Source organism: Enoplosus armatus, chromosome 18, assembly GCF_043641665.1.
Source record: "Enoplosus armatus isolate fEnoArm2 chromosome 18, fEnoArm2.hap1, whole genome shotgun sequence".
Classification (NCBI taxonomy): Eukaryota; Metazoa; Chordata; class Actinopteri; order Centrarchiformes; family Enoplosidae; genus Enoplosus; species Enoplosus armatus.
This window is the reverse complement of record NC_092197.1, coordinates 20760232-20771103: the sequence shown is the minus strand read 5'-3', so window position 1 is coordinate 20771103 and position 10872 is coordinate 20760232. Positions and strand designations below refer to the sequence as shown.

The following is a 10872-nucleotide window of genomic DNA, read 5'->3' as shown; positions in this document are numbered from 1 at the left end:
GCACCCAAGACGCATTGAGATCCGATCGCTCAGACCACATTCGGAGGTGGTCTGGGCCACATATGGCCACATTCTTTCAGCAGTGTGTACATGAATGCGTCCTGGGCCACATTGGAGGACCACCGGCTGAACTGACGTCCTCTGTGCAAGCGGAAGTACTCACTCGCTCGGTAAACAACAAGAAGACGCCACAACAACAAAATAGATGAGCAATAGATAGCAAAATAGATTCTCGCGGATGGAGCACACACGGAACACGCATCCCGAAACAAATTTTGAAGCTGCCGTTAGCTAGCTAGCTTAGTTGGCCACGCGGTTCTGTGAGCGCTTTCTCTGCCCGGACCATCTTGCAGCCAGTTCACGTAGAAGAAAATGCCAGACATCTGTGGTGCTTTCGGGTGTTCTGATGAGACAAATACCAAAACCGAGCAACAGGGAGTAACATTTCACAGATGAGAAGCCGTACAATATTTTACTGCTACGAGCGTGGTGACTTTGGCATGTCACAATAAGTAATCCTTCCTTGAAACTCACACAACGTTTAGTGACTGTCCTGATACCAAATTAAGCTAAAAGTGTTAACTTGTGTCTGAATTAGTCACAAAAGTGATTTTCCGTAACCACCGCCACCCTGCTGATACACTGTAATATACAGCTTATAGCTTTCAGTCATGTGTGACCTAAGTAAATAAATATAAAGTAAATATGAATATCTCACAATAAATGTAATTAAAATCAGAATTGAGAAACCTGCCAGAATTTTGCATTCATCTTTTAACTTTCGTTTGTTGTAATTGTGTCTTTTTTTTGTTAATTAAGTCTTTACTTGTTTCCAAAATGATATCGTGGCAGTTTTACAATGCAGTAAGAAAAAAAGAATGTGCTTAGAACCTAATTGCATGGGGCAAGTTCTCATAGTAATATTACCTGTATTGTTATCCTGTGTCATAAATGCATGTCTGGCATTTGCAACAAACCAAACTGCTGGAAAACCAGTTGAAACTTGATTGCAATTGTGGACAGGCCTCCTGCCTCCGGAGACCTACATGCATTAGGAGGCGCGGCTTCCCCCTGAACCAATATGGTGGACAGCAGCAACCTAGGTATAATCCGTGCACATATCTATGATACAGTCACCAAGCTGCTGTAGCCTTCATCTGATCCTGGAGGGTGAGAAAACAACCCAGATCCTCATGGTGGCGCTGGAGGAGAAGTCATCAGGACTCATCCTGTGGGGACGTGGTAGTTCATCAGTTAAGATATTTATGCCTGAAGCAAAGTGGTGGGCTGACCAACTGATCCATCATTTTGCCATCATTTTATGACTTAAGTTGATGAGGATCTCCTGAACGTACTGGGAAACGAGCACCCCAATGGATTACGGGAATACTTCATACAATTCAAGTTTAGACAAACTTGTAGATTCAAGACCAAGTCTGTATACACAGACAGATTTCAGCTATACTATTTATAGACCCCAGAGTGTCAATAATTTATGATTCATCACGCATGCACCTGCAAACTGTTTCTGCAGTGAATTTCAGTCATCGCCATCAAATGTCAGACATGACACGGGACACGCTTTTCGCCCAGTGCCAATACAGGAAGTGCACGCTAGCACTTTATGCAGGTAGGTCGAAAGTCAGGGTGTGGAGGTTGCCTCACTTTCATGCAAGAGACCAGAGCTTTCATTAAAACGCGAGGTTCTTTTCCTGCCGCGACCACAATATTTCATTAACCATAAGTGTACTGTAGTTGGCATGTGCAGATACTGTAGAAACGAGCCATTCAAAAAACATTAGCATTGGATGTAGTCAGAATCATCCAATGTCCATGTACAGTTTGTAGGGAAATGGCCAAGAAAAGGGCGGTATGACGTCATGATTGACAGCTGTGGTTGATTGATTGTGGTTTGGGTGGGCGGGTGAATGGGCGTAAAACTGACTTGACTTGTTCTATTTGTACAGATGTACTAAATGAGATGAGATGAATTCAACAGCAGCTCAGCAAGAAAAGTATTTTCCTCTCTGCAGAACTGTCAAACGTTTTTGAAATTCACAGCTGTATCTGGCGCCATCGCTGTTTACACCAGGCTGTAATCACACTCAGGAACTCCACTATGAGGGTGATTACAGCTTTGCATGATAAAATGTCTCAGAATGGAACCTGCGGTGACAGGCAGCTCCTCTTCTTTTCGTTTTCTAACTTGTACTGTGTAAAAGTGTGACTCACAAGTACTTCGTGATACACACAAGCTGATAAAAGTAGAATTGATTTGTGAATTTGCTCCTCAATCTAAAGTTGACTTCAATGTTTGATTTTTAAGTTTAAGTTTGCGTCAAATGTCTGTGCTTTACAAGAGGTCCTCGCAAATTAAAACTGCCCTCGCATTTCACAAAATGTCCTCATTTTCAAAAACTGTGCTCACTCATTCCATTGTCCTCATTGTCTAAAAATGTCCAACAGTTTTTACACATTTATTTTCTGGAAATGTCCTAACTTCCGAGGCCTAAAACTTTAAACATTTTCCAAAGTAATATAAACAAAGTGGTGCAGAAGGAAGATAATTATTTGGTCAAAATTCTACTTACAGCAGGCAGGAAGGCTGTCACAAGAAACTGGCTTAAAATTGACCCACCCAGACACAGACAGTGGTTAGATATAGTGCAAAAATATACGTGATGGAAAGAATGACCTATTCTCTCATAGTGAAAGAAGATGTGTTTAACAGAAAATGGGGAAAATGGATTAGGTTTACAAATGGGGACATTGGCACTGTATAATTTTATTGATAATAATGTAAATTGTATAATGATTTAATAAGAAAATACCAGCAAACTTTATGTATGAACTGTAACCCCCCCCCCTTTACAACATGTTTCACTGTGTTTGTTTGTTTTGGGTTTTTTGTTGTTGTTGTTGTTGTTGTTGTGCTTGTATATATATGTAAAAAGACAATAAAAGCTAAAGTGAATTTTTTTCTCCAAAGTATGCTTACTTCCAAAAGACTTCCTCATTTTCAAAATAAAGTATTTTTCTAAAATAAAAAAATACTCACTTTTCAAGAATGACCTCACTTTCTAAAAAAGTGCCCCCACATGCACACAAAATGTTATTTTCTGAAAACATTTGAGGTCTAAAACCGGTCCTCTCAAAGCTGCTCTCATGTCCACTCGGTGCTGATCCAATAAACTGACTATTGAAAAAAAGGGGAAAACCCCCAACTTCTCAAGTCCAAAAGTCAACACAGTTTTTACAAAGGCAGTTCAGCTCCGCGGAGATCATTTATAGTCTTCTAATGTGAGTCTGAGGGGAGAGATTTTCAGAATAAAAGTTCCATTAAGGAGACATTAAAGGATACGGTCGGATTAGTTTAGGTTTTCATTACTACTACAAATTCTCCCAAAGAGACCAAGAGCAGTAATGAATTTATCCTGCTAAGGACTACTGTTTGTGTAATCTCAGACTGACATGGCTCCATGCCAGACTGATCAGAAACACATAGAGACGTACTGCACAGTTCAGGAAAAAAAAGAAGAAAAAAAAGTGTGGTCACTTTGTGGTTTTATCAGATCTAATCGGTATACTGTTTGTTTTGGCCGACAGTCTGGACAAACAGTGAAGTCTCTCTCCGTATCAGTCACGGTGGTTCAAACACTCAAAGGCCGCTTTGTTTTGAGATATGTTTTACCACAACAACCTGACAAAACAATGTGCTACTTCATCAAAATCATAAAGTTTAATGGACCATTCTTGTGTTTTTGTTCACGCTCTAGCCTCAGCCCATGCACCACAACTCTGTAAACGTTGGTTATAATATTGATTTCAAGGCATCCATTGGTTTCACTTCGTTTCTATGGAAATCAACCCGCAGTCTTGACACTTTGCTGCAGAGAGATAATCCATCACCGCCATCGTAACTTAGTGTTTTGCTAATTAGCATTAAAACACAAAGTACAGCTGAGGCCGACGGGAATGTCATAAGTCTTGCAGGTAATTGGTCATAAACCAAAGTATTGGACGAATTTCAATTTTGGCCTGATGATGCTGCTAGATCATTGAGGGATCGCTTCATTTAATAAAAAAAAAAACAATTAATCCTCTGTGGAACATGAGCATTTATACAAAATGTCATGGCAATCCATCCAATAGTAGAATATTTCTGTCTGGACCAAAATAGTGGACCAAGCGACCAACGTAATTACAGTACTAATTACTCGACAGTAAAAGGAATTAGTTAAATTACCCATCACTGTACTTTCGATACTCAGCAGTTCCATCAAATATACATATATTCATTTATTGAGTTTAATTTCATTTATTAAATGTACATCATTTTTAGTACCTAATGTTTATCTAAAGTATTTTGTTATTTTTGTCTCAAACTGTAAAGATGTAGCTTATGTCACTTTGGTGACTTTCTCAGTGTCTATTGGGTCTTGCATTCGGCTCAGTACCACTGCCCCCCCCCCTAAGGTCCGGCTCTGATCAGGCTTCAAGGACACGAAATGTGTTTTTGGTGAGGAACTCTGAAAGTAAACATAACTTTGTTTGTTTCCAAGGACACCTTTACTTCAGCTTTAGTTAGGCTGGACACCAAAAAATAACTTATCGTGGCTGCGCTTTCATTTTTCCGTCAGACTTTCTTTCTCTTTATCGCGGTTTTATCGCTGCGGGCTTGATTTGTGCCAAAACTTGACCTGGACCTCCCCTTGTCCTTGTCCTTCACATCAGCCTGTATTATCACACTGAACACTCCTGCCTGCAAAACAAACATATCAAAGTTCAAACACAGAAGCCGGGATTCAAACTGAGTTAAAAGTCAAATCTCCACCTCTTTCAACAGCTTTGTTGAAACAGGACTGGATTCAGCTGAGCTTCTCGACTATAAGAGGGCATTGGGCAGCAGCTGTGGAAACACTGGGTCCAGCAGAGAGTCCATCATGAGGAGTCTGGTGTTTCTGCTCTTGGTGGCTTTGGCCAGCGCTAAAGTCTACGAGCGCTGTGAATGGGCCCGAGTGCTAAAGAGGTATGGGATGGACGGCTACCGCGGCAACAGCCTGGCCACCTGTGAGTACCAGCCTGTTCGTCTGCAGATTCCGTGTTCAGTTTCAATTCAGGCAGAAACCTCAAGGAGAACCAGACTCTAGGTGGGCGGTCATCTGCCTTGACCGGTGATATATTACTCATTTACATTTACATTTTATTCCTTAGCAGCAATGCAACATAACAACATACCAGCCTATTCACTACATTTGCAAAGTGTGCCGTACAAAAGGATGAACCGTAACGTCGGAAAATTTCAATGTATCGTATCTTTTTCCACCATTAAAGGTAGCCATTGGTTTCCATTCATTTGGTACAGTATGGGAATTAATTAGCAGAATCGGACTCTGGCTTAAATTGTGGAATAGATTGGGGTGGACGTCAACAAGTCAGCATTACGTTTTGCTGCATTATGTCATCTCATGTGACGTAATCATGGGGTAAGCAGTTAAAACTAAACTAAAACCATGCCAGCATGGTTAGCTTAGCACAAAGACTGGACACTTCCAGGCAACCAGCAGAGACTCCAGGAAGTTACTGGTCCCGACCAGAAAATAGTAAATAATCCGTAAAACAGCGATTTTACACTTTGTTTTTTTTTTGTACTTTTGTAGATGAATCAAACAAGATGCAACATGATTTACAACATCAGCACCAAAAAGTCACGCAGCGTTGGTGGTCATGTTGATGGATCACACAGCTGACGCTGAGTTTTGAATTTGAAAAAGAATCTGCCAATTGAGCGTAAAAGTTTCTTCTTGGCCTTGGATGTAGTAGTTTGGCAAAATAATAATTTCAAGGTCCATTAGCTAGCTTTTTCCAGAGCTTTCAATCATATCTCAGTCTTTACTAGCGGACGGAGTTGTCATGGAGATGGCTGACCGTCACGAAGTTGACCTTTCAGGGGGTCAATATGTTGGCCTGTTCCGTTATACTCTGCAGGGGTTTGTCTGTCCCAGTGGGAGTCGAACTACAACACCAGAGCCATCAACCACAACACTGATGGATCCACTGACTACGGCATCTTCCAGATCAACAGCCGCTGGTGGTGTAACGACGGCCGCACCCAGTCATCGAATGCATGCAACATCAGATGCAGCGGTCAGTGTTGAACCGCCACACCCACAACTTTAACCACACATTTTCCTCCTATTTCGTAACTTCCCCATGTTGTCATGCACGTTTTTTTGTTACCAGTCCCGTCTGCTGCACCACAAGCTTTAAATCTTCAATAATCAATACAGTGTTTCTAATATTAACAGTGAATTAAATGACTCTGTATTATGTGAAAGGGTGTCTGGTGAATTCTCACCAACTCCGCAGCTTTAAGCTCCTTTTAAATAGTAGTTTGGGTTTTACAGCACATGAACTGTGTGGTTAAATCTTTCCGTGCAGTTTCCAGCAGCAGCAGTAAGAGACTAGTGGTGTAAAAGTGGTGTTCATTAGTGAAGATTATCTCGCTGAACAAAATGTGTGTCATAAACTGTTGTTTGCCACAGAGCATTCTGTGGCATTTTCTGCAATAATCCCAAATCCCATTGGCTTTTAGTCGAGGGAACCAGGGCGATGCTGACTTCTGGGTTTGCCTACAAAACTACGTCATCCCTGCAACAACTCTATAACTAATTAAAACCAAACTTGTCCGAAAAGTGAACACTCAGCGTGATAATTTTGGGACCAATTCTGTTCTGTTTATGTATGCTCCCATTAGGTAATATTATTCGTAGACATGATGTTTCCTTTCACCGTTATGCTAACGACACACAGTTGTTCCTGTTAAGCTCCCTGACCTCAGAAGGAGTTCTTTACAAGAGTGCCTAGATGTAAGAACTTTCTTCAATTGAACTCAACCAAAAAATGCTAAAGACGCTAACATCCCGGTTTGCCTGCAAAAGTACGTCATCCCTGCAACACTATATTACTGTGCACTCACAGCAATGACATTTAAGAGCATCAGTGGGTGCATTCACCTCTCAGGTAACACACAGGCTGCCCAATCCAGAGGTTGTCGGGGGCCTTACGCAGCCCAAAAGATCGACCTGAAAAAAAACACTGCCAACTTCTCTGCGTGTTTTTCGGGGGAGCAAGGAAAAGAAAGTCTTTATTTTTATTTACAGTTAATGTTCTCCTAAAAAGTCGCTAGTCAAACACAAGACAGTGGAACTCAGTAGCTGTCAGTAGCAACGATTCTAATACAGCATTATCTATCAGAAAGGAAGTAAGCCATTTTTTTTTTATGTTTAACTTCGTTGCACTTCTGAAACCAAACCTATGCCCTTGAGTGTGTGAGTGAATGACAGGCAAATTGTAAAAGTACTTTGGATAAAAGGGCTATGTAAATGCAGTCCATTTACAATTTACCAGGTGAAATTACCGTTGCTGAGCTTTTGAGAGGCTCATTTCTTCATGCACTTCTTAGCACATGTCGCACTTGCAGTTCCATTAATGTCATTATTTTATTTTTTTTAAATTACCACTCAAATCCTTTTTTTTTTTTTTCTATCCCACAGAGCTTCTGACCGATGATGTCAGCGTGGCAATCAATTGTGCCAAGCGCGTCGTCCGGGATCCCAACGGCATCAGTGCCTGGTAAGATCCCATCATGTGACTCAGATAATGCACTGTGACGTGTTCGCTCCTCCAGCCTTCACCATGGTGGAGAGATGACTTGCATCCTGGTCTGGTCTGGTTTCAGGGTGGCCTGGCGCGTTCACTGCCAGAACCGCGACCTGACGTCCTACCTGGCCGGATGTGGTCTTTAATCAACACGTGGACGCGGGACGCCAGCGTCAATCAAACTCTCATCCACATTCAGCCGCGGCGGATCGAAACCTTTCTACTGTTTTATATGTCTGATGTGACAGAGCTACTGAAGCTACCAATGAGTCTTTTCAAATCAAGCGAATTCAAACCTTTGCTCTCGATGTATTCAGGTCAACCTTTACTTGATTTAACGGATCTAATAAGTTAAAGAAATGTAGTGATTAAAAGTGCACCTGTTGTCATTGTTCTCATTTTAAAACCACATTAAAATGCTGATTTCCACTGACCAGTAACGGTTGTTAAATTAACATGAATACTAAAACAATGAGTTCATTTTGGCCTCAAAGGTCAAGCTCCAGGACATAAAGGTAATGAAAATAAACTCAAAACATTGTGGCCTCATGCAAAGAACTACAAGCACTGGTGGAGAAAAAATAGGCACACGTCTCGCTTTCATTATCATTATAATAAATCAATCAGAATTATTAAACATTTACTATCTAAATTCAAGGTGTATTACAAAATGTCATTGCGTTACCATTAGCGGCTTCCTGCAGTTGCAACCAGGTGCAGAATCACCAGTGGGGGACAGGGAGTCGTTAAGAGGGACTATGCGCTGGAGACCCACCCACTCCTTGGGTGCTGATGTAAATGTGATGTCCTTCGAAAAACAGTAACACAACTCCAAACAAAGGTCAGGTCGGTAAAACATCTGTTAGTATTCATTTTAAAATGTCCATCCGTAGAGACACAACTGAGTGATTAGACAGCATAAAGCCTTACCAGCTTACATTATAATGGAACATATTCATCTAAAACAAATCAACTTAAGAGGACCTATTATGCGTTTCCTGATTATCTGTCATATGTATTAATGTTACAATGTCGGATATTCATACTAAACGTTGCCAAAGTTGCCAAATAATGAGGTAAACGTATTTCAAAGTAATCCCTGTGAGCCAAAAGCTCAGGCTTCAGACTGCTCTGAACGCTCTGTTTCAGTTTTTATCAACCACCGGGTCTATCTGATGTCACTTAGGCACGGATGTCCTTATATGGTATCTCTGCTCCAGGCACAGACCAGATGTTTATGTTTACGTCAATGTTGCTCAGTAACATTAGGTTTACAGTTTGCCTTTGGAAATTCTTCCAAAGACTTCCTGAACTTGGCCGGCCAATCAGAAGAAAGTGGGCTTTTAGGGAGGGGGGGGTTTAAAGAGACAGGAGCACAAACGGCTTGTTTCAGACAGAGGGTGAACTGAGGGGGTTGCATGAAGGGCCAGGAGAAGATAAATCAGGACTTTTTTTGAACTGTGAAGCCTGCAAAGTCCTCTAGTGGAGTCACAAAATGAAAATATAGAGCAGGAAATGAGCTGAATAGGCCCCCTTTGAAATTCTAAAAAACTGGAATTAAAACCCATTAAAAGAACTGTTGTGAATGATGTAGGCATTTGTGCACACAGTAAGCTGCATGATATTTTTTTTTGAGGCATTTAGTTAGGATCATTTCTTATTAATTCCTCGTCAACTGAGCGATAACACATGGCTATCATTTAATTTACATGATTTGTCATGTCGGCCTTTTTTTATTTTTATTATTATTGTTAGACCAAACAAAACCAAAATCCCAAAAAGTCCATTCAGTTTAATGACATTTCACCAGTTTAGTCAAACAGGAAGTCGTTCAATCATCAGAGCGACGCAGCAGAGGGAACAAGAAGTTTGTTTGTTTTGATGGGACCAATCAGATGTGACATCCAAAAACAACCGGGATAGATTACGATTACACAAACACACACACACGCTGCTTTAATTAATATTTGTACGTTAACAGTGGATGAAACGACTTTGTCGCTCGTGGAAGGGGTTGCTCATAATTATGCTCTGCGGTTCCTCGAAGCTTTACGCTCTTTCAGCGCGTTGTTTTGATTTCATGGCCCGCGGGTTTTGGTGATTCGGCTCGCTCTCATCGCACCAGCATTTCATGCGGCAATAACAAAGTCACCGTGTGCTGCCTGCTCAGCAGCAACAAAGGGCTCCGAACCAATGCTAATGTCGCTACGTGTCAAATTAAAAGAGGACACTGTATGTGTACAGCTTCTTTCCACTGGTTACTAGCTTATTCCAGAGCTTTCAATTACATTTTACGGCCCTCCCCAGCAGAGTGAGTTCGCCCCGTTTGTTATAAGAATGTCTAAACTGTAAATAGAGTTTGGGGGCCCTTTCCTATTTAAATATGACGTCGTACTTGTCCTTGACCACCCCAAACTCCTCCAATGTATTAAGCTGTTGGTATTTGTGATGACCCCCGAGGTACTTCAATTTGATTTAATGAACTAGTCTTTGTTAATTGGACCCACGGTGTGTGACCCTCTTGTTGTGGCCACTTGAGGCACTTTTTTTTTTGCAGAATCCGCGTTGCTGTTCGGACTCCAAGACTCCCAATACCTTGACGTACGTTTCTGGTGGAAAGCCGTCAAAACCAGAAGAGTGGAGGCGGCTTGTAGCCGTGGTTTTGGAATGCCATGTCATGTTTCAATGTGTAAATATATAAGCTTTGTTGTGACTGACTAAAGCGTCATCTCCAGTTTAACCTCAGTTTTCTGATGCAGAGCACGGACAGAGCTGCTGTTACAGGGTAGAAACAGGAATCCCTGGATATGAGGGAGGGAGAGAGAGAGGTGTGTGTGTGTGTGTGGGGGGGGGGGGGGGGGGGGTTGCTGTGGAGCATCTGGCAATGAAGCAGGAATTTAAATGTGTAGTTGCAGTGATCAGAAACTGGCATCATAGAGCCATTAGCAGATGCAAATGAGGGTAGAGCTGGCAGACTGGTTTGTCTCACTCTGCCTTTAACACACACACAGATACACACAAACACCACACACAGTGCACACAAACGCATACAGCCACACATGCAGAGAGTCCAACATCTGGACCGAGAACAGTTTGTGCCAAGTATCTGGCCGAACCAGCAACGTGCTGACGATTTAGCTATTCTTTAGATAGTCTTACCAGAGTCTTAATGCATGGTGATGCAGGAGAGTGTTCTGCGTTGGTGCTGTT

At 41.7% G+C, this 10872-nt stretch overlaps 1 protein-coding gene across 1 annotated transcript; it reads left to right on the top strand.

The window, feature by feature from the left end:
• Positions 1-4943: 4943 nt before the first annotated feature.
• Positions 4944-7808, top strand: LOC139300968 (lysozyme C-like). The gene is made up of 4 exons (XM_070924187.1): positions 4944-5070; positions 5989-6147; positions 7557-7635; positions 7742-7808. The coding sequence occupies exons 1-4, from the start codon at positions 4944-4946 to the stop codon at positions 7806-7808; spliced, it is 432 nt and encodes a 143-aa protein (XP_070780288.1).
• Positions 7809-10872: the final 3064 nt, after the last annotated feature.

Excerpts from the sequence above, each read along its gene's own strand:
- LOC139300968 (XM_070924187.1), top strand. The coding sequence starts at position 4,944 with ATGAGGAGTCTGGTGTTTCTGCTCTTGGTGGCTTTGGCCAGCGCTAAA. Across the intron at positions 5,071-5,988 it reads CGGCAACAGCCTGGCCACCT|GGGTTTGTCTGTCCCAGTGG; the intron begins GTGAGTACCAGC and ends TATACTCTGCAG. Across the intron at positions 6,148-7,556 it reads ATGCAACATCAGATGCAGCG|AGCTTCTGACCGATGATGTC; the intron begins GTCAGTGTTGAA and ends TCTATCCCACAG.